A 24,385-nucleotide genomic window follows, 5' to 3' on the forward strand; every position below is an offset into this window, starting at 1 on the left:
TGCAGTGGCTTATTACATTGTGTGCTTTTTTTAGTGCAATGACTGCTGCAGCGTGTGTCCTTAAATGTCTTCCCTCAGCTAAACTGTGGCCCTGGAGGAACTATTACTGTTTATTTAGTGAATGAAAGGCTTGACAAAGAGACGCAAAGTCCAGAGCCTGCACTGTTCGAGTTGTTTTAGTGACTGATTAGGTTGGGAATATTTAAATACTATATAAAAATATGATTTACAAAAGGTATGAGGAAGAAGGTGTGGCCAATCACTAGGCTATTTTTTTGGTTATTTCTATTCTTTTGGTTATTTCTATTGTTCGTTTCTTTCCTTGCACTGTGGGCTTGTGTGTGGGTATAGGTGTTTATGTCTGTCTGTAGGTATGTATGAATGGACGTGTATGTATATATATTCTATGTGCTGCACAGGACGTGTGTGTGTGTGTGTGTGTGTGTGTGTGTGTGTGTGTGTGTGTGTGTGTGTGTGTGTGTGTGTGTGTGTGTGTGTGTGTGTGTGTGTGTGTGTGTGTGTGTGTGTGTGTGTGTGTGTGTGTGTGTGTGTGAGAGATGGAAGGAAGTAATTATGTTATTTACTTGGGACAAGGGGTGAGAGTAAATACGTTTTACTTCTTCTCACTCCTTTTCGAATACTCATCTGATGATGTTTTTCTTGATTGCTTTTATATTATTATTACTGTTATTCATTTATTTATTTATTTGAGAGGAAAATTTTGTTGTTGATTTTCTTTTCTTTTTTTCTTATTTGTTTTCGTACCTTATTCGAAATAAACATTTCAATCAAATATTTGGTTTTTGGGGTTAGGACAAGTGACCAGATTTGTTATTGCTGTTTCTTTCTATTACTTCTAAATAAATAACTGTACATCATATTTGTTAAATTGTTCTGCAAAACACTGAGTGCTCCGCCTGGAATTCTTTGTCCCTTTACACTGGTAAGCCATGTTGTCCTTCCAGTCACTTCACCTGGTTGATGCATTATCTTGAAATGACAATTAATGTTGGAAAAACTGTGCTCGGGCCATCTTTGCACACATTGAACTTTGTGTGCTCTTTCTGTCCTTTTCTGTTTAGTCTTTTTCTTCAGGTCTTCCAAGTTACTCTAGAATGGCTTTATCGGTTTGAATGTGTGTGTAATTGCCAGTCGTAGCCATGTAAGGAGTGACGAGCCCTGCCCTTCATGCACAGTGTCACCTCCACAACTATACTCAACTCTACTCTGAATTAAGACTAATGTGGTGGATGGATGGAGGGATGAATAAATAAGGACAGTCATGGAAACAATCAACAGAGTGAAATAAATAACAGAAATTCTGATGAACTATAGAAGGTTAAAAAAATTGAAGTTTTCCTAATCAGCAAGCAAGAATACCTGTGATATCACAGATTAGAATAAATGTACTAATGGATTGTGAGATCCATGTATCAACAGTGGCCTATTGTTATTCACTGGAGTCATGAATTTTGAATTGAGGTGGAAATGTTTGACGCTCTATAGGAAACTCTTAGAAAATGAAAACATCATATTGGAACAAAAATTGATTTGAGAAACAACTTGGGGAAATTATATTCAGCTATGTACCACAACATCCACACATCTCTCTCTATTTCAGTTCAGCGTCCAAATTATGAGCATGAAAGTATCAGGTTCCTGCGACATCCTCTATCATAAAACGTCAATAATGTTGATTCACACATACGCTCAAAGTCCCCAGAATACAAGACTTTATCACAAGTCATTTCTCAGATAATATTACGGTCCGTGACTAGTGCTGTCACGATTTATGAAGAAACCAATATTGCCCATTATTTTGCTAAGTGTTATGAATGCTGTGTTTCACTCCACATCCCAGCTCTCATTTCAGCAATGCTTTCTCCCAATAAGCAAGAAGAAACATGGATCCAGTGTGTGCTGATGTGCTAAGCCCTCCTTTTCTGTATTATCCTCCACCATATGTTATATGGGTAACTAAACTCTATGTATAAAACATGAAATCTAATAAATAACGTGCATTACATAGATATATATTCGCATATATAACCAAGTAAAACAATCCGACTTATCACACGCATGAGCTCATTGGAGCAATGAGCAAATGCCTAAAGCAGAAAATAAGAACACATACAACATCCAAAACATAATGTCATAAACCAAAATCAGATGAAACATGTAAAATAAGGCTAAAAATGAAAGTGAAAAGATGGCGTGGATTTACAGAGAAAGGTAGTCTCTCCTTTTGGCCGTTCATTTGAAGCAGAAATGATCCTGTGGAAGTCTCCCATTGATTACCACATGATGTTGTAGTCTGGGAGGCAGAGGAGAGTAACATCCTGTCTTGCGTCAGCCAGACCAAGCAAGCGATAATAAAACAAAATCCCAAGAGATATGAGAAATCTATCATTGATGAGAGAACAGTGTTAGCCAGTGGCAAGTACATGGAACAGAGCCTTCTACTTTGGACTCATGCTACAAGCTGTTTTCACACACCAGTAATCGGTAATGCATTGGAAGAAGAGCATCGAGCAGGAGGATAGTAATCATGGTAAAAGATTTCACTGGAGCAAAGTAAAACACTCAAAAAGGTATGGGGCCATGTTCCTCGTGTATAGTTTCATTTACCCTCACTGGTCACTTTATTGGGTACAGCGTACATGGTTGTTTCTGTTTTCAGTGACACCGCCAGCAAGATAAAAATGCTGCTTTGTGGCTTTGAGATCGTATTGGGCGATTATTGACTACAGTGCATTATTTTTGCAGAGTTCTTTATATCAAGTATCTCAGAAATCCTCCTTTTTATGGTACTCTTCAGTTGAACGCACAAGCAAACTACATTTTCAGTGACAAAACTGGGCAGTATTATATTTGAGAAGGCGAATGAGGTGTCAAATTAGAGTGTACAGGCCCCAAATTTGGTCTTCACTCCTTTATTTGTCCTCGTCTATTATTACGGAATGTGACTATCTCCTTCCATAATAACGTGGAAGTAGTGCACCTGTGGCATGGTCTCCTTTTACGTGTTTTACATGTAATCATTTTCATTTAGTTTTCCCAGGGAGGCCATGTAAAATCCCAAGTTGGAAATTAAAAAAACATAATAAAAAGTAAAATGCTCAAGACTGTTATTTCTTATCAATAACAGAAAGTCTCCGGAGAGCTTTTTCTGACATGTTTCCATAGAGATTGAACAGTTTCATACTGGCCACTTTCCTTCGTTCAGCTGATTTCAAACGTTTGATTCCCAGCCACATGTCTTGTGGAGGGACCGGTCACAACACACACATCCGGATGCACAAGCCGCAAAGCTCAACTGTCATATTGTACACATGTCAAGGTAGAACATGCAAACTCTGCAAAGTTTTAATTCAGTGCCAGGTCCTTTAGCTGTAAGATGACAGTACCTCCCTTAGTCGCAACTACTGCTGTTTAATTCATTGCTGATCTCCTTCGCCAATATATCACGTGCTTCAAAAATACTGCAAATGCTGTGTGACGCATGTGAAATCAGTGCCACGGGAATTACAACGGCAAGCTCAAATGAACAGCAATATTTGATGAAATATTCAGGCTAGAGTACATTATTACATTGTGCTTTACTCCCGCTCAAAATGGCTCTTTAGTGATTACGTTTTATTAATAATGCATGCTATCGCCTCAAACTGCTTCTAACACGGTCGAGCAGCGTTTGCATTGTAATAACCTCAGATCCTAATTTCACTCTTGTTTACAGGGTGTAATAATGTCATGTTTTTGCTTCAATCATCCAGTTGTTGTGAGTCATGATTCCATAGTGACAATCAGTCTTGCTTTCTTGTTTGTCGCATGAAAGCTGCTCTTCGTGACTGCAAACAGGTGCCTTTGCATACATTATTAGAGCTTACCGAGATGTCGCTGTAAACTTTGCTGTATCTGTGTGGAGGTGTGCAATGGATGTTGGCAATCTGACAAATAGCTGATAAAGTACAACAACAATATACTTTTCAGGTTGGTGCTTGTGCAGACAGTCGTTAGTGTAGATGGAACAAGATGGATTAAGAAGAAAGATAGATCTGGAGCAGGTTTGTCAGAGCACGGAAATGAGGATTAGCCAGTGAGTGAAAAGATTGCTCGAGATGTTGATAAATATTGTGGTTGTTTTTTTTTTTTATCTGGACTGTTTTCATTTGTGTTTTTAAGGACATGGATTTACAAATGAAGGGGTTCTCGGGAGCTTTTCATGATGGATTACTCGCAAACATTTTGCACTTATTCTCTCTTCTCTCTCTTCTATCTCACACACGAGCAAGACGGTCAAACATAGTTTGTTTGTTGTTGTTTTTTTAAATCAATGGATAATTTTACTATGTTGATGATATACAAATATACAAAAATCGGTGAAAATAAACTGTTCTCATTGTTTCCCCGTATAATTACTGGAAAAAAATCCGCAAAATACAGTCAAACAAACCAGAAAACAAAATCTACAAAGCAAGAATACTTAACATTGTACCACAGGAGCACCCTTCAAAGGTAAACTGAGTCATATGATCGTACAATTGAACTCACAAGGCAGACAGGTAGCCCAAACTTTCCAATAAAATCAAAAAAAAAAAAAAACAAGTAAAAAGAGTGTCATTACAAAAGAAAACACATTGTATGATTTTGTTTACATGGGACACATTGTGTGAAACACCCTCCGTTTAACTCTTATGACAATTTTTTTGTTTCTATTAGTGGTTGTTGGTCTCTTTGTGTTTGCTCTGGGTGTTCGGAGTGTACTTTGCCTTCGTTCATTGTGAGCTGGGTTAGGTTTTGACCCCCCCCCCCAACCACTACACCGTCCAAGTGGTGCCCTATACAACCAGGACGGACCACCTGGATGTTTGGTCTCATTCCACATGTTATTGGCTCGTTTCGAATGTCATTTGATGGGGAGTGATAAAGTTGTGATACAAAGCAGCACATTAGGTTTTGGGATATTTCTCTTCAATTTGATACTTTCAGTCCCCAAAAAGCTAATTTCTATTAATTAAAAAATTGACTCCATCCCATTACGGTCCGTGCGCTGTGGCTGTTGAAATCTTACCAAATGCCACATGCCTTTACCACAACACTTCACCACTCTACATGAAATACATTAGAATAACACAGCTGCTGTAGTGAGTCATGAGAGTCAAAAATGTAGCCGAGATTAGGAGCGGAATTAAAACGGATCCTCCTTCTGCTCACATCCATCAGACTCAAATTTGATTATCCTGCATCCGTTTCCATTCAAGAGGGAGGAAGTATTGTATGCTCCAGCGTGCATGATTCATCGTGCTCAGTCCATAATGAATGGCCCGGCATTCAATTAAAAACACTCTATTCATCACTAGCTATGATTTAAACTTGTTAGACTAGTCTCATTGCATCTGTCTGACTCTGTTTGTCTGGGATGCTGTCTGTTCCTGTCGGTCTTTAAGCAGCCACTCTCAGATACACGGCTAGCAGCTTTAACAGCTCTTATTGAGTTGTAGGAGTTTGGGATGAGAGTAAAATAAAATAAAAACACTGACTGGAGCATTGCGGGAGAGTTGTGGGAACTTCTGCCAGACGCAGCTGATAAAGAAGCGTTTTATAAGCTGTGGTATCACACCCATAAATCATGATGCTTTGTGGCCTTCAGAGAGGGAATAAATCATTGTCTTAGTTGACAATGAAAGAGGACTTGTGTGTACTTATGCGTAGATCCCAGTGGCAGTGAAACCGAGCGTTTACAGGTTTGTGGCCAACCATTATGCACACTGACGTCGGCTGAGACATTTCAGGTGTTAAAACAGCCAGAAAGACTTGGTTAATCAATTAATTCAATATGTCAGTATTTTGGGTTGAAACATTTAGAGAATCAATTGGAAGATGTTGCCAAGTTCAACCTTTCTTTTCTTTAGGATATCCACCGTTTCATAAATCTTTTTGAGCAAGTATTATAATAGGCATTTTGGCATTTAATTTCTCTTTTCATGGTCAGTGTGTAATTTATGCATCCAGCTGCTGTTTGCATGGCAAACGACTCCAGGAACATTGTCATTATAATTAAAGGATGCAGTCAAACGGCAATCGCTGCAGTTTATTCTCCCGACACACTCTTGTGCAGTGACTCAGGACCAGGTAGAAGCATTTTTTAAGGCATTTCATGATACTAAATATTAGCTGATAAATGCTCAGTATTTACACAAGCAGAAATTCTGACAGAGTTTTGGTCCGGCCTTTGCAAGTGCTGTTATAGTAGGAACGATCCGAAAACCTGACAGAGCCCCTTCGTGATCACACAGCCTTGCAAAAATAGATTTTGTGACCACAAAGCCTCAAGTAAGATTTTTCTCCTTTTCTCTTGTCAGATTGTCCGTGGGAACCTTATCAGCAATAGTCAGGTCTATGGTTTGCCATTTGTGGTAAGTAATAGACGTCGTATTTTAAGACTCTGAGACATGGTTGAACCCAAACATGTGTACCGCAGGAATCTCAAAACATCAGCGTCCCAGAGAGCCTGGGAATCACTCTCCTTTCTACTGTACATATGAGAGGTGGCTCTTGAAAACGTTTGCTCAGTTAAAACAATTACGGATGGGGAAATTTGCTTTATTCCCGGTTTACGCACCGGTCATGGCCTGAAATTATATTTGCGAAGAAATGCTGTAAAGTGAGTTTAAAAAAAGGAGAAGAAACAAGGAATCCTGATAACGGACCGTGTGTGGGAATACAAGAAATTGATAAGCGTGTGTGGATATCAGGCCCCTCGGTGTAATCTGCAGCAGCCACCCCGTCCTTCTGTCGCTGCTCGACTTCTGTTTGACTTCAGGGGAGGATTTAATAATATCCTGATAGGAGCCATAATTCATGATAAACCACGTTAGATATTAGCGTGCCACAGCCTAATTGTCTTTTTGTATGAATGTCTCATTCTCATGCTTGTTATAAAAGAATCAGATTGATGGTGGATTAAAGACCATTTATTTTTGTGCCGTTGGCTAGAGTAGATGTTTTATTATTTTTTTTCTACTGCTCGAAGAAAAAGTTTCTCAAAAGCTGTAAAGATTTCACAACTGTCTGTTTTTCAGATTCTGTCCAATTTGAATGAGAATCACAAACAGAAAAAGGGTTGGATTTCCTTGTCCCAGTTCCTTTTTTGCGAAATAATCACTGCTGTTAGCGCATTGCTACAATTCCAGTCATAATGTAATTACAGCCCCGGATTATTCACTAACTATTGATATTTCAGTGGATTTATAGTATCGTAGTACGCTGCATAACTAAGATGAGTTTTACAGGAGTCATTTGAGCCTGATGTCTGTGTTATATTACCATCAATTCAATTAGAATGTTCCCAAGTTCTGCAAGTTATATTGGAGTAGTTCTCTGCCAGATAGAGTCATTTATAATGATGAAGACTTTAAAGCACGGGAAAGACGCAGACGATATATCTTGTAACTAACTGACTGCTTTAAATACGGTCACGAAACCAACACAGATGGATAGAAAATGTGTCTCCCAGGGTGTACGTGCAAAGTATTAATACCAATCACATTTATTCACAGTTACATCACATAGTTTCTTCTTGCACATGTTCAATAAATACTTCTTTTCAGCTACATAATGACCCTTTTATTACAATATTTACAATCACAGTAACCTCACCAAAAATGTAACACTCCTCTGTCCCTTTTACAAAGGATCTTTTTAAAGGACTTCCTGAAGTCGTTATTGAATATAGTGTATATGACCGGGTTCAGTGAGCTGTTGCAGTAACCGAACCAGAAGAACATTTTGAAGAGTGTCTCTGGGACGCAGCAGACGTCACACACAGCCGTGAGAGTGTAGGTGAAGAAAAAGGGGAACCAGCAGAGAACAAACACGCCCATGACAACGGCCAGAACAAAAGTGAAGCGCCTCTCTCTGTACTGGCGTCCTCTCCACCTGCTCACTCTCACGGCGGACTGGCCCTCCGCCTTCGGAGAGGTTTCGCCGGGTTTCACCTGGGCCACTTTGACCGTTCTCATGTCTTTCTTCCTCTTCACTGAGCACAGGATGCTGTCGTTCTCGTCTGAGGAGGAGGGATCATCCTCCACGTGGAGCCCGTTGTCCTCTCCGTTGTCCTCCTCTTTCTCCTCGTTGTCTTTGGTCCCTTGAGCGTCCATATCAAACTTAATATCTTCAGAGCCGCCGCTTTCTCTTTGCCTTCCTCCTGGAGGAGTTCTTGTTCGTTTCTTGGCGATCTGGTAGATCCTGACGTACACCATGATCATAATGACACATGGGGCGAAAAAGGAGGCGGTGCTGGAGAATATGATGTACCACTTCTCCTCGTTAATCTCACACTTGGGGTGGTCCTCTTTGCCCTCGTCCTTTTTCATCGTGATAAGTGGCAGGAACGAGATGATGGCGGCCAGCACCCACACCAAGCAGAGTGTGCCTTTTATCCTCCGCGGGGTCCTTCGCAGGTTGTACTTGATCGCCTGAGTGACAGACCAGTATCTGTCCAAGCTGATAGCGCACAGGTGAACGATGGACGAGGTGCAGAAGAGCACGTCCAGAGCCAGGTAGATCTCGCACCACACTTTGCCGAAGTACCAAAAGCCCATAAGTTCGTTCGCTAAGGAGAACGGCATTACTAAGGTGGCGACCAAGATGTCTGCACATGCCAGGGAGACGAGGAACAAATTCTGAGGCGCTCTCAGGGCTCGGCATGTGATTACGGCAATTACGACCATGACATTGCCAAAAACAGTCAGCAAGATGAGGATACCCACCAGGACGGTCAGAGGCACAGAGGTCTGCGCAGTGTAAGGGTGCCTGCCGGGTAAAGTCTCGTTTCCGCTGGTGAGGTTGAGACAACCCATCAGGACGAGCTGCGCTGTCGGTCTTACAGTCTGAACAGTGCTCTGTCAGAAGGTTTGCACGCTGTGTTTACCAGCAGTCTTAAATCCATCTGTTCAGAAATGCAACATCGGAGGATAATAGTCTCTCGTTCGGTTCTTCTTTGTCTGTGAGGAAACAGGGGCCAGCAAAGAAAATGTCTCCTTATATTAAAAAGACAAAAAGTAAGACCTAAACTTAAAAGGAACTTTGATTTATCCCCAATTTCATACATCAGAGAGAATCAAAAAGAGATAACTTCTTTCAGGAAAACAATTGTTCATCCACCAACCTTTGAGGGTAAAATCTTGCAGATAAAATCCCCTTGGAAGACATTTCATAAAACGGGCTTATATTGCAGACGAGGCTGGCTCAGGCAGGTCTTTTCATCTGTTGCTACTGAAGGAGTGCGTCTTTTATATGGGCTTGATGTGACGCTGAGAAATTGTGATGCTGGCTCCACTCTAGTGAGAACAGGAATGGGCGGGTTCGTCTACCGCTGGAGATTTAAAATACATCTGCTGCCGCGCCCCTCACTGAAACCATTGGCTGATTATGACATTGATATTATTGTTGAGTTATAGAAGCAATATCTGCTGTTTGCTCAATTACAGCAAAATAGCTGAAAACTCTATGTGGCTTCATAGTTTTTATATCATGAACTATTGGTATTTTTTTCAGATACTTATTGTTCAGATAAATCTTAAAAGCATAACATATTATAAGATTGAAGAAAAAAAAACCCGTCTAAATTGACAGAGAAAATGAAATTACAGCACAAGAGGAAAAAAGCAGTTCACTGGTTGCAATTGAGGAATATGTTGTTGTTGTTTTTTCCAACGACAAGCTAAAATAAGTCAAAGTGAAAAAACTGTGGGAAGCAGGTTTCATTTTATTGTGAAACCTTGAATTGAAAACAAGTGCAAGGTTCAGTTTATTTATAAGCCCTGTGCGTGTTACATTGTTGGATACTCTAATGTGACGCCTGTGACAGGATACCTAAGAGGCTCAACACTGGAAACATATTTTCCTCTGAAGCAGTCTAGTGTTTCCCATTGCTATATATTGTTTTTGAACCCTATTTTTACTTTATGCCTTATTTATAGTCACCAGCATGCCAGCCACCTTCCATCATGAGTTATTCAAGAATAGTTTTTTTTTTTTTAAATACTGTTTCCAAGAATCCCTTCCTCTCAAAATCTAAACAAAAGAGCATTTCTTTTACACACAGAGCAAATTAAACAAACAGATTTTTGGAACTCTTAAATCCTGTGATTGGCATGTGATTTAGTTATCAGCTTAGGAACAATAAAGATGTGTGTATTTCTATATTAACCAAACAATACCTTATATCTGCCTGAAACATCTTTCTGTTGGATTTATATTTGTAAATATACGTAAGAAATGTGGGTAGATTTTAGGAAGTTGCTATTCTGACTCCTGTAACCTTAAATAACCAGGCAGCAGCGGAGGAACCAAAAATATAAATATCTCGGCATCACCATCCACAACAAACTGTCCTTTGAGCACCATGTCAATGCATTCTGTAACAATGCCGACCACGAACCACCACGTGCTCTTTTCTAGGAAACTGAGGAATCTAACTTTGATTGAACCTTTAATGTGCCACAATTTTGCCCTCTGGGATAATAAGGTTTACCTTGACCTCTCGCCATGTCTGTATATATGAATCGATGTTTCTGCTGTCATACTGGGTCAGTAAAAGGCTTTTATACTGGACTGGTATGGACAATATTCAGGGTGCACCCTGCCTTCACCCATAGTCAGTTGAGATCAGCTCCAGGGCCAAATTAACCTGAAACAGATGAATAGTAAGAGATGATTGATGGATGCTGCTTGTTATCCACCCTATGTCTATTTCAATTTTCAGAAGCACCCTATCATCTCCACTCCTACATGGCGTGAGTCTTGTCATTTAGGATTGAAAGTTAGGTTTCAATATCACTCTGCATTGAGCAGTACCTATACCTCTGACTGTCATTGTCTTCAATTTCACTGTCAGGTGACAACATACAAAAGCTGTTTGGCGTCGGGAGAGAAGATCTGTCAAAATTTTCATGCACAAGAACTGCGTTTGTTTGTTGTTTATTCAGCCTCAGCTTATCTGGAATTTGAGTTGTACATTGGCAGCATGATAATAACATTGAACTAGAATATTCCAGACGAAATTTTGTGTCACTGCCTCTCACTGCCGACTAGACCAAGTCATTACAATGCACTTGTTGCACAAGACCAAGTATAGGAGTGCATTAGACTTGATTCAGTCGTGTTTGGAGGACCGTAAATCACAGTTCAATTGAATCCTCTGATCTCCTGCATGAGGTGTCTCTCCCATCCGCTTTGTATGGGACATTTTCCACAGTGTTTTTGTGATTTATTCGGAAACGGTTAGCTGAATCCACGTCAAAAGTCTTTGCGATTTATTTCCGAACGTTCAGCAGGTTTAGAGTGCTTTTGGTGTCCATGGTCCGAAAGGTGCTAGACTAGTTGCACACCAAAAAATTATATTAAATCGAAAGAGGCAGGCACAAGAATGAAATAAAACGGCTGCACAAGAAGTAACTGGGTTCCTGCATGTAATAGGGGCACTTCCACCGGTTTGCATGTTACCTAAATGATCTGAGTCCTTAATGCAGTTAATGATCACAGCTTGGTATCACACCGCAGGCTGTAGGTGATGCAGTTGGCCGCGAGGGGCGCCGCCGAGCCGTCATTTGACCGCTCTCACTTGTTATCGCGAGATTTCCTCCATCGAGCTTCCGTCTGGAACAACAGAAACAAGAGCGCAACGGAGCTTCATTTTGGGAATAAAAATAACCCATTGAGACTTGAATGCCTACAGTATTGATCGAGGAACAATATTTATACTGAGGTGAGCTTGTACACTAGCCTACAGTTTTGGACAACTTCACCTTGGCGAGCGTTCGCCGCCGTTTGTTGAATCTCCGTCGACGATACGGCCGAGCGATGCTAATGTTAGCTTCCTGCTAGCGTGAACATTGTGTCCGTTGTTTCCAACATGTGTCACATTTAGTTCAATCTACATTTAAATAGTTGGTTATTTGACGCAGGCTGTTTTTTCTATCATCTGTGCGGGTGATTGTGAAAGATAGACGGCTTCTTCTCCAATGTTTCACCGTATGCTAACGTGGTTAGCCGTGTTGACTTGTGATGGTCCTGTTGATTTCAGATGTCGGAGGATTTGATGAAACAGTTAAACAGCTACAAAGCTCAACTGCAGCAGGTGGAAGTCGCTTTATCTACCGACCAAGACAATGAAGACCTTCTTAAGCTACAGAAAGACTTGCAGGTTGGTGTCCGCTTGGAGCATCGTCATAACGCTGACATTATGTCATTTTTCGGTGGAAGTCAAATTATAGATTGTGCCTTTTATTCCTGAACCCTAATTTATACTACTCTACAAATATTTAATGCGTGTAAATGGAATATAAACAACACTTGTTGATTTGTTTTGTTGGACATGTCAAATCTAGACTACTTTTGTATAAGTTTTTTGGTTAACCTTGTATTCTGCCTGAATAAGTTATAAATCGGCAAAGACATTAAGATTTATAATAATGTAGACTGGTTTGTTGAATCTTTATCTTCATTTTTCAACATTCTTTTTTAGATTCAAAACATCCTAACATGTCATTTTAAAATAGCCCACCAAGGTCTCAGGGTTAAGGTTACTATCACCTAATGTCACCATAAATAATAGGTTTTTTGATTGTGTTTCTTTTGCAGGAAGTCATCGATTTGACAAAAGATCTTCTGAGCTCTCAGCCCGCTGAGAGTGCCTCCACCACCACCACCAGTGGCGTAGAGCCGGTACCCCAGAAAGTTGGCTGGAGCGTAGGAGACAGGTGTCTTGCTCTGTGGAGTCAGGATGGACAGTGAGTGTCACCACCCTCTCTTACGTGTGACTGCATGCAGGCCTCATTAATAAATAGTGCCGCACTTCACTAGCAAGTTTGTGGTAGTTAAATAACTTTTCCTTGCATGTTGGACACGGGAATGTAGGGCGAATCAAATGGAAATGATCCCCTACAGATTTGTTGCTTTTCCCACATGCCTATATTTACAACTTGTTTTTAATTTCATGCTTCCGTGAAAGTCGGAGTAAATTCATTAATATTTTAGATCGTGTAACTAATTTTACTAATAGATTGTTAACAGCATTGTGTAGCTTTATAAAACTGGCTGAAAATTTTAAATGGAGCTTGGGTCTCTGGCTCATACTCACCTGCTTACAGACGTGATTTCTTGACAGGGTGTATGAGGCTGAAATTGAGGAGATAGACCGAGAAAACGGCACAGCAGCCGTCACCTTCAGCGGATATGGGAATGCTGAAGTGATCCCTCTTCAGAAGCTCAAGGAGATCGAGGAGGGGCATCTTCTCGATGATGGAAGCGCCAAACGGAAATCAAAGTACGTACACCGGCTTTCTGCAACTCTCGATGTCTACCTGTACTTTACATGTACTTTCAAAAAGGGAAGATAAAAAAGATTTACTGTGAAATCCCATATTAGCCGTCCCACTTGCATTCTCAAGTTTGGCTAAAACAGAACTAACTTGTAAGGTGCATCAGTACCATTGGTCTTTATTGAAGCAGATACCAATAATTTGATCTTAAGGCATTTTCTACATCATATTTTTTGTTATAAAAAAAAAAAAACTGTTCCAGAGGTGAACAAATAGATTACTCAGTCAACACTTAACGTTCATCTTTTTTAGTCAAGTTACAGCTCACAAAACGATCAGCAGTGGTCTCTCACTCTTTTTAAAATATATATATATAAATAGCAAACATTATCTGAATGGACTCCTGTAGGGGTGTTTATTTAAATAAAACATGACAGATGTCCAAGTTTGTGATGGCAACATTCAGGATTTTGAGCTACAGTCTCTTTATGACCTGAAATGTGTTGAAATTCCATCACACGTGGAACTTGAATCAGATATATTTTTTAAAAAGAAAGAAAGTTTCTGGCTTCATCAGTTAGTATTTTAAATATTTTCCCAAAATAGGTGAGGTTTAAAAGTGAGTCATGTAGTATTTATAACTATTTATTGTTGTGTTTGTTTTAGTCTTAATTTTTCTGGTGTATGTTTTGGCCCATTTGGATGATGAGTTTGTGTTTGTGGAGTTCAAATCAAATGTTCACGAGGACAAAAAAGAATCTATCACAGTGTGAAAATGCACTTGGCAGGGAGGAAAAACATTCATATACTCTGGAGCACCAATAATACAGTAGTTCACTCGTTAAGACCCGCATTGGCTGTAACTATAATTGACACCCCAACCGGTCCTCTCTTTTAAAATCACATCCCACAATACTGACAGCCCGGGTGAATTAGGTTACATTGTTTCATGTATATGACTGTGATATATGTTGAGTTTCGTTTTTTGGATGTTTGTGCTCAATGGATCAGGATTGAAGGTTTCCCTGTTTGATTCCTCAGGAAAGAGCAAATAGCTGAGCAGCGAGAGTATAAGAAGAAGAAGGCCCAGAAGAAAGTAGCGAGGATGAAGGAGTTGGAGCAAGAGAGGGAAGAGCAGAAGTCAAAATGGCAACAGTTTAACAACAAAGCTTACTCAAAGAACAAAAAAGGACAGGTAAGCTTTCCTGTTTTTCAGAAAGAATCAAACGCGCCATCGTGATCCTGTGAAATGTACATGTCGAATTAATCGTGACGGTTTTGCTCTTTTTAGGTGAAGAGGAGCATATTTGCATCCCCAGAGAGCGTAAACGGGAAGGTGGGAGTGGGAACATGCGGCATTGCTGACAAACCTATGACACAGTACAACGACACGTCCAAATACAACGTCAGACATCTAATGCCACAATGACTTCCCACACTCTGTACATAGTAACTCACTGTATACTAGTCGTATCGGTGCTCTTTGTTGTGTTTATACAGAATTTAATTTTTCTCAAGTAAAGAACGCTTTGAAAGTAATTGCTTGCACAGCAGTGCTTGAAATCTTGTTGTAGTTTTGTTATATATGCAGCAGGTACAACAACATAAAAAAAAAAAAAAAAGATCCACATATAAGGATTTTTTATTTTTTTTTTCCCTGCACTGGAACACAATCACCTGTTATATAAGAACGAATCATGGTGATTTCATAAAGTGGTAGAATTTGCTGTTTGTTCCCAGATTAAACTGAGGCCAAATATCATTTGAAATCTGTATAAACCTGCCCCCCCCCCCCTCCCACCCCTAGTAGATTTGGCGTGTCCATACGAAGATGTATTTTAAAGAATGACACACTTCAAGGAAGTGTGGACACTGATGTCTGTGTTCATTCATATGGCAGAATTTAACTCTTATTTCTGTAAATATTCATAGCCAAGAAATAAACATTGTTTTCAGTTTTTAAAGATTGGCTTCCACCTCACTTTGTCATTCTGACCTATTTACATTGTTGCTCTCAGGCCCTGTAGGGGGCAGTAATGTATTTTTATTTGTGAATGCCTCATGAGCAACCAAATACATGTGCTCAAGCTTTTATTTTTCTCGTCACCGTTCTATATGTATTCGTTTGCAGATGTTCAGGACACTAGATGTACATCGTTTCCCTGTCGGTAATATTTATGTTCTGTCGGATGAAGTGGTAGTCGAGACTTGATTGTACCGAAAGAAGACAACAGAATTCAGTGTTTAGAGTTTTATTAACATTTCAGGAATAGTTATCAGGAATTGTAACAAAGTATTAGCAGGGGACCAGCAGCACATGTTTTGCAGTAAAGTCACCTTGGATGGCTGATTTGAGCACAAGAAGAAACATTCTGGGGTGTGCTTCAACATACTTTCTTAACAAAAGTCTTTTTTTCATAGTGCATTTTATAGCTTTTCCCCCAAACACTTTTGGGCAGGAGAGGGATAAAAGACCTGTAACAAGGAACGTTGTGCAAGACTCATATACCCATTTAAGACACAATTTGGTGGTGATCTACTTAGGACTGGGACCGGAAGGATGCAAATAAATTATCTTATTGAAAATGTCTTATTTGGTTTCTTGGATTCAAACAGGTCAGCAGTGCAATTCTGAGCTGGAAACACACGGAAACACCAGTGAATGAAAGGTCTCCAAATTTCAAGGGTTTCGACTTGTACACTTTCTGCTACGATACAAAAAAAAAAAAAAAAATACAGTATTAAACACCTGATATACAAACCAAAATTAGTCTTCTGTAGTGTTTCTGTTCATGCTACAGACTTTTTTTTTTTTAAAGGACTTGTCAATCCAAAGCACATTACAACATGATTAGAAAGGCTACATTCAATACACATGCACCATAGCATTTGAAATCAATTACAATCATGTTTTACTGCTGATTATTAGTCGCTGGTTCAACTACCGGAGCAGAGTGGAGAACTAATCTGTAACTTTTGAGTCGGACGGACAGAATAATGTGCTTGAAACCCGGCCGACGTTAAAAAAAGCGTAGAGGAAAAAAAAAAAGAAACTAGATGTGTTTATTGCTTGAGCTTTGTGCTTGGACAAGTGCGAGATAGCTTATTCCAGCCTAAATGAATTGAAGTTGCAACACAGTGTGAGAGCGTTGTCTTCAACGACGCACCGCTGAGAAATGCATTAAAAACCCCAAAGCGACGCCTTGGTGGAGAGTTTCCACTGAGTAAACTTGATAAATGTAAATAAACAAAAAAAAAATTAAAATTAACAGGAGGATCGTTACCATTCAAGCATGACCTAGCTACAGTACAATTAAATATACCAAAAATAAATACTATAATATGCAAAATAAATAATAAGAGTGGATTACACCACCGGTTTGTATTTAACGAGAGAGAGAGAGAGAGAGAGAGAGAGAGAGAGAGAGAGAGAGACGCCACATGGTTTGATGATAGTCGTGGGTCTTAAAGCAGGTTTTCTAAGAGTGTGATCAACGGTTTGGAATGCAGACATTGTAGCCCTTGCCAGAAGTGCTGTCTGGACATATCTATCCAAAGAAAAAGGGACAATGTTTTACAAGGCAGATGGAGCAAACGTTTCCAAAGGTGAGCCTCTATAGCTGGTGTGTTTTTTTTGTTGTTTTTTTTTGTCTGGGTTTTTTTTTTTTTTTTTTTTGTGTTTTGCTGGTTTCAGAGGATCAACTTGATTAAAGGAAAGCGTTTCGCTTTCAGTGTTTTCGACACTAGTGTCGCCATGGATGCTCTAGAGAGGATCAGTATTGTGTGCAGGTGTGATTGATTCAAGTTGGTAAGTAGTAAAGGGACTTTCAAGCTATTGATTTAGACGAGGGAAGTGTTTTGTGTTGAGAGGAGCCCATTCAGAGACGATTCTAAACCTTCAGAGCGAGTTCAACATAAGGCTGGTTCTTGGGTTTGTCTTTGTCAGGGAAAGGTGGGACTGATGCTTGTTTTTTTTTTCTTTCTGAAGACATTTAGTCTAAACTGTACGGGAGATTTGACCTGTAGGCTGGTACTTTGAAAGGGTGAAAGCCTTGAAAGACTGCAGCTGAAGTATAAATATAGGCTGGTGCTTTAAGCAGAGAAGGCCAGTTTTAGACTGCAGGTGGAGTAGCCCTCGTCACTGGCGGTGCTCTGCCGGCTGCTGTGGTCGTCCAGGTCGCTTGCACCACTGGTGCTTACACTGTCCATTTCTCCATGGGAGAACTCGGTGCTTTCCACATCCACTTCAATTTCCTCTGCGGGGGAACAGGACAAGACAACCGGTGAATCTCCGGGATCAGGTTTACAGGGCTAATATACGACTAAAGGCTGCGGCGCGGACACCGACCTCTGTCCGACTCCGAGCGATCCGAGTCCATGCGAGAGCCCAGGCTGTCGGTGCGAACCCTCTCCCACTCGCCGTGAGACTGCAGCTGAGCCAGCTGCCTCTGTAGGTGCCGCTGTTCCCTCTCGAGGTTCTCCAGCTGGTGCTGACTCCTCCGGTCCGTCTCTTCAAGTTTCTGAGAAAAGAGACACGCATGACTGTTTAAAAAAAAAACAAAAAAAAAAACCTTCTGAACAAGACAATGTGTGGATGTGGTTTATGACGGTAACATGAAGCCTTTTGCATTAAATCACCAGTGTTCCACGTTGTTAGTTTACTCTATGCATGACAGGAGGGGAAGGGGGGGGGGGGCTTCTCATGTATGCAGTGATGTGATTGAATATGTAGTTGTAGCTGCTGTCAAATGTGATCTGCCCTCTCATGAATGATTCAACCAACAAGGACGAAAGCTTACTGGTCAAGTTCTTGCGGAATAACTCGAGGTGGGATATTCAGATTTGTAGCATAAGTGGAATTATTACATCTTATCTTATTTCCGTTGAACATTGACCTTTAGTATTCATTTTCATCCCATTATTGCTTCTATCACATAAAAAAAAAAAAAAAAGACGCATGAAACTGCTCGCCGAACGCCATCTGAGCGAAGCAAACCAAAGTCCCGACTACTTCAGAGCCGGCTGTCACACCCGAGTGTCACATAAATTTAGAAAAGTGTTTACATGCATCTGAATCTACACAGTAATAAATCCCGCTGACACGCACACAAACAGTTGTCGGGCAAGATTTACTGCTGAGGGAAAAACAACGCGGGCGGCTGCGGTGGCGCGTTCACGTCTGCATATATCAACGCCAACAGACGGAGGTGACGTTTGCGCTGTGAATACGGATTTTGGATATCTCGACTTAACGAGTGTTTCATAATACAGTTGGCTTTGTATTAGTTCAATTAGGAATACTGAAGTCAAGGTGGGCCCATTTCACTCAAGAGTGAAAACCTGGGAAGTGACTTCGCTTCAAGACTGCCATGATAAGAAGTTACTCTAGCATTCAACTCCTGTTTGCTGCTGGAGTAGGAGTATCTCCAAATCAGTTCTTCTCAACATGATAAGATCTCACAGGTTGACATTAGGTGACATCTGCAGTATTTGATGGATTTAAAAACGGCGAGCTTTACATTAAGACAAACCGAAATGAGTTAGAATCAAAAGTAAGTCAAGAGCCTCCCCCACCCCACAATTTACTAGATACTTATACCATTTTTTTCTTTTTTTTTTTTACCTCCCTACAGCCAAGAACCTCATGCTCGCTCCAATCTTTTACTCTACTATAGATACAACAGAGCAGCATTAATAAGACACATTTCATAGACTTCTGACAAAAAAAATACAAAGTCAACAGCTGACATCAGAAGTACTTTACCCATCATCCCCCTAAGTGATAAACTCCCACAGGCTGTTGCCAGGGCTGCTTTCATACTGCAGCCTTCATTTGTCCCTGTGCATACTGCCCACTGCGAGACCCTGAACAGAAGGGCTACAACAAATCAAATATGTTAAAAAAAAAGAAAAGAAAATTGATCCGCAGGTTTCTAGCAACTTGGCTGGTTTTATATGTCCTTTGTGCCTTTCAGGCGCATGTAGTTCATGTGCACTGAGCAATCCATGCAGCCCAGCAGAGTTAATAAACAGGGCTGATCTGGTGCTTTTAAAAAGCAGTGGTCGGTGTACTGTTCTCACTCTATCCAACAGAGTTAAAGACGTTAATCAAAGACACACTCGGGCTCAAAGTCCTGCAAAGGAAAGCCATGCTGGAAGCTTCATGGAGATTCGATCAATGGGAAAGAAAACAGTTAGCGGCAACCATGGTTTTTAAAGATCTGGGTCAAAGTGCTGGAGGACTTTTATACTTGAGTCCGTCCAATGGCCTGTAAGGCCTGCATGGTGTTGGCCCGTACTCCCAAATCTTTCCCTCCAGATTTCCAGTGAGAAGGGCTGTGGATCCCTCTCTGATCTTTGATTTGCCGAAACATCACGGTGAAGCCAAATGCTGGTGGACACATGGAGTCTCACCAACATACAAAAGCAGAAGCCTTAAAAAATAAAACCAATGAGCTGTTTCCCATTTTAACGTTCAGAAAGTGTCTTCTGTTTCTGTTTAGACGTGTCCAAATCTAGTCTTTGCTCTGGATTCACACTGGGGCAGAGCAATATTCATCTTGCTCCTAAGTTGACTGTCTTGTCACGTTTATTTTGGATCATTATAACAATCAATGAGTTATTCAACGTGTATCCATTAGAAAGTCACATTCCGAAGTAAAATAATTCATAAATGGATCCCTCCTGACCCCGGAGCTTAATGTAACAATGCTCCAACAAGAGTATGGGCTGCAGGTCAAATCATTGAGAAGAAATGTGCTGAAGTGCAAGGAGATAGTGTTCTGCCTCGGCCACATTGCCAGCTGTTAACTGCAAGCTGCTGAAGAAGGTGCATTGAGCATGTTGTGCAGCCAGAGTCGTAGACCTGTGATTCATTGTGCGGCCCGGTGAAAACAATAAGACATTTTTCAGAACAGCTTATTTTCCAGCTAAAATAAGTTTGAAGTTGTTGCAAACTGGGACACTAGAGCATGATGTTACATTCCCCGCGATCGTTATATTCCGACAAGTCGAGACGTGTGCCATAAACAACAGTCTCATTGTAAAATGGCATAATGATTAAATTGTTACTGTCGCTTCCCAAAATCTCCGGTGTTCAAACCACAGGCGCATGCGCAGCCAGCACAACGCACACGGATGTGAAAGTACTCGAGATGGGCTGACATCAGCTCTCTTCCCCTCGAGAGTACAATACTACTGAGCTCGGCTACCACACCTTGATATGTGCTTTGGCCTTGTTGAGCAGTCCCAGTGTGGTGTGCCGACTGCAGTCTGGTCCCAGAGGGATGAGAGACTTCAACCTCTCCAAACAGAGGCGGAGATGTGCTCGCCTGTGGGAGGAGACAGAATCACAGAGCTCGAATTATCTTTGAAAACAGCGTGCGTGGACTAGTGTGCGTTATACCACAATTTAAAAATAAATAAATAAATGAGCCTGTTTCCACTACACTGATCCTCGCAGAGAATGATATGACCTCCTAATCTAATTGGATTTGGTTTGCAAAAGTGAATTAATGACTTCATTGAGCCTGTTCAGGACACCATTCGTCAGTTTGTGTGTAATGAACCACGTGACTGTCGAGGTATCCGTTTTGCTCATTACCTCTGCCATGCAACTCCTTTACTACATATGGATCTGTGTGGCCCATTTTTAAAAGCCGCTGAGGTCAGCCAGATATTCTGTTTCTGAATCAGCGAAGCCTCCAGGCCTGCAGTCTGTATGAATGCAGAAACTGGCAGAGGACACTCACTATCTCTTCAAATAGCGGCGTAAAATGTAGGTCAAGTCATGATGTCATCTTTTCTGTCTGTAATGGCTACCATTTTGTTAGAAGAAGACGGTCCAGAATGAGTCTTGCTCTTACAGATTGCCCCTTCTCTCATCCGTCAACACCGAAAGAAAGATTCCTGCACACATGGCTGAATGTTTAATTTTGGGATGAATGTGTTCTGACATTTATTTCCTGCTTAAAGCAGAGGCGGCCTCATCCTGGAGCAACATACGCAAGCTGCAGTTAGATTTGAGACTGAGAATCTCTCAGGAAGGAGCCCTGTTGTCTGGAAACAGACGGTTCCCGTTTGCTGACTGGGGAAATTGTCTGCGTGTCCTCCAGGATCTGAGCTGCTACTGAGGCTGCATTACACCTCTCTTTTATTTGCCTTGCAAATGCACACTGCTTCCCTGTAAATGCAAGCGTCTCTAAATTCCAGTTTTCCCTTTTTTGTTTTATTTATTTATTTGTCTAATACAAATTGCCCTTGTTAAGCAGTCACACGATTGAAAGCTGATTTTAAGGTCTGTACGTCTCATTTCAGTGGGATTTCCAAAATCTCTGGCATACAACCATCATGCAAACAGCAGGGTTTTTTTTTTCTGTCTGCTTGAACCGGTTTTGTTTCACCAGGTACTTCAGTTCAACTCATTTCACATCCTATTTGCTACAGCACTTAAGAGATTAGAGATCCTGTTTTATTTGCTCATCTGCATGCTTCTTGCATGTCCTCGCTGTCAAGCCCTTGAGAATTTGTCACTGAAGTTAAGCTTGAGGTGGAAATCTAATATGATGGCCCGAACCACAACATTTCACTGTCTTCACCTCTTCTTCCTGGGTGTTGTCGCTGCCTTTCAGTGCTGTCTGTTTTAAACATGCACACAGACGACCTCTTCAGAGGCCTTTCACTCACCTATTCTTTTCCAGTTCATTGTGCGCCGATCTGTTGAAATGATAAATATGTAAACAAATCTGTTGCACGTCTCAGCAATGCAAATGCAATCTATTATACAATCCGTACAAACCAAATCTAGTTGACATTTGTTGACATTTAATGCTGCAGTATTTTAATGATTAACGATTGCATTGTAGAAGATTTAACATTTTGTTAGAAGTCACCGACCTACCTATTGTGAATATTGTCCAGTTTCCTGTTCTTGAATTTGCGCTGTTTCTGTTGATGTGCAATCTGAGTTGCAGGGTATGATGAGGCATAGCCATGTTCACATTCTGATGATGAAAAGGAGATAAAGATTAGATACATAGTGCGGTTTTTAGTGTAGTGCAAGCAAAATAAATAAATCACTGATAGGATTTGTCTGATGCATGTGACCTAGTTTGGCCTGAATTGCGTCTTTATTTGTGGCTGATGGATTTACACAACAATTAAGTTTAATATGCACACAGCCCTTAGGGAATACATGATAATGAATGTTCGCATTTACATCTGTGATTGACATTTTTTGGGTGCAATCACGTATTTCAGGTGCCTACAAAAAAACTAGTCTTAGTAATCATAGGTCAGATTTAATGGAATCAAGCCCGTGAGTGTTTTCCGAGTAACTATTTTATCCAAACTAACGTTCCCATTTCTGCACTGCTTCATCTTTTAGGGACGAAGCCTACATTTCCCATGAACACTTCCTCCCAGTAACATAAGACGTCAGACTCAAGCCCGCAGCTGATTGGCTGACGGCCGTGACACGAGCGTTGGGAACATGTGTGCCGACCAATGAGAACTCGGCGATTTGTTCCATGTGGAAACCATGTGAACAACACATATAAGGAAGCTACAGCTGCCCGGAAAACCACAATCTAACGATGGTTTAAAATCTTGATTCAGTCTGGATTAGAAAAGGGCTTTCGAAGATAGTGTATCTTTTAAAAGTGTGCGATCTTTTTTTTTTTTATAGGATAACTACTTAGTAGTATTAAACACAAACTGGGAGTCTAAATAAGTCACAAACGTGTACATGTATGAAGCTGAAAATGTGCACACGTTAAACCGTATTCAAACAGTGATTATTTCGTGTATATCTCTAGCCTGAGCTGTCGCAATGTCTGCCAAAGGAACAGTTTTATTGGGAGCAAATAGCTGCAGGCATTAAAATCCGTCTCTGGCCATGCATCTGCTTCCTGGCCTAAGGATTAAAGCTATTTTCGACTTCTTCCTAAATGTGAATATTTTTGCAAGTGTTCTGCAGAGTACAGTTTAGTTTGTGATACATCTATGTATACATTTTTTGGGGGGGGTTCTTCCAGGAGCAGGTGAAGCCTGGCTGGCTTGTGTCGGGCCGGTTCATCTGTCCGCTGCGCGTCTTTTGTCGCCTCTATTGTTGTCTGCTCGGCGCATTACGCGTCCGCATCCCCTCCTGCCCCAGCGTTACTTACTTCCGTGGTTCTTCTCGATATTCTCAATGTAATTGGCCGCGTCGAGCAGCACTTGCACGTTCTTCATGAAAGTGCCGATTTGGTCCATTGCGGAACATTTGGAGTATAAAACGTCGCTGAGAGAGTAGTCGGACATCTCTCCGAAATCCTGCTGGTCCATGGATGCATCAGACTCCGACAGGACCTCTTCGGGTTTCAGCTCGCTGTGCTGCCGCATGTACTTGACCATTTTTTTTTTTCTTTTTTTTTTTAACTTTAAGCGTTTGTTTGCTCTCTGTCTCTCTTTTCCCCCTCCTGTATTTAGTTGCTTTAGATTGGGGCTTTGGCAAATACGCAGCGCTGAAATTTCTCCCCTTGTCCCGTCTGTGCACTGAGCGGATGACTGAAATGAACTGGGCTGGATGGAATTGCAGTCCTTAGCCTCAGCCACTTGCCCTACTTGGTGGATAATCCCTCCCACTAACGCATGCACATTGGATTCATTGTCAATCCTGACATAATAAAACCTCATTATCAATACTGCTGAAGCATTAACAAATAACACACTTTTGTATGGTGACATTCATAAACGACATATCTATATCTATATCTATATCTATATCTATATCTATATCTATATCTATATCTACATACAACAAATAACAAAAACACACTTTTGTCTGGTGACATTTATAAATGATATATAGATATAGATATATATAGATATCTCAGAGCTCGTTTATTTAATTTGACATCCACATAATTGTGATAAATTTCATTTGTTTCCATGTGTTATCTCTAAATATGCGTATACAGACATTAAAAGTGACACACACGCACAAAAAGCATAAATATCACATGGCTGCAGACTGAAAGCGGTCTAATCAATAGTTCAACCTGGATAGCAGGGACAGCTGC

General features: G+C 40.8%; 3 protein-coding genes across 3 annotated transcripts; 1 reads left to right on the forward strand and 2 right to left on the reverse strand.

The window, feature by feature from the left end:
- Positions 1 to 7,541: 7,541 nt before the first annotated feature.
- Positions 7,542 to 8,861, reverse strand: LOC308120547 (alpha-2A adrenergic receptor-like; the record flags this gene model as incomplete). The annotated part of the gene is made up of 1 exon (XM_080481199.1): positions 7,542 to 8,861. The coding sequence occupies one exon, from the start codon at positions 8,859 to 8,861 to the stop codon at positions 7,656 to 7,658; it is 1,206 nt and encodes a 401-aa protein (XP_080337325.1). The 3' UTR covers positions 7,542 to 7,655.
- Positions 8,862 to 11,631: 2,770 nt separating this feature from the next.
- smndc1 (survival motor neuron domain containing 1) lies at positions 11,632 to 16,088 on the forward strand. Its single transcript, XM_080481299.1, has 6 exons — positions 11,632 to 11,770; positions 12,089 to 12,208; positions 12,646 to 12,794; positions 13,172 to 13,330; positions 14,367 to 14,520; positions 14,617 to 16,088. Exons 2-6 carry the CDS (start codon positions 12,089 to 12,091, stop codon positions 14,752 to 14,754), a joined length of 720 nt encoding a protein of 239 aa, XP_080337425.1. The 5' UTR covers positions 11,632 to 11,770; the 3' UTR covers positions 14,755 to 16,088.
- Positions 16,089 to 17,008: 920 nt separating this feature from the next.
- Positions 17,009 to 23,900, reverse strand: LOC308120602 (max-interacting protein 1-like). The gene is made up of 6 exons (XM_080481298.1): positions 23,489 to 23,900; positions 22,225 to 22,327; positions 22,011 to 22,040; positions 20,542 to 20,656; positions 17,674 to 17,845; positions 17,009 to 17,581 (listed from the first exon to the last, which is right to left on the reverse strand). Exons 1-6 carry the CDS (start codon positions 23,715 to 23,717, stop codon positions 17,418 to 17,420), a joined length of 813 nt encoding a protein of 270 aa, XP_080337424.1. The 5' UTR covers positions 23,718 to 23,900; the 3' UTR covers positions 17,009 to 17,417.
- Positions 23,901 to 24,385: the final 485 nt, after the last annotated feature.

This window comes from Lipophrys pholis (genome assembly GCF_963383615.2).
Source record: "Lipophrys pholis genome assembly, chromosome: 15".
In the NCBI taxonomy this organism is placed as follows: Eukaryota; Metazoa; Chordata; class Actinopteri; order Blenniiformes; family Blenniidae; genus Lipophrys; species Lipophrys pholis.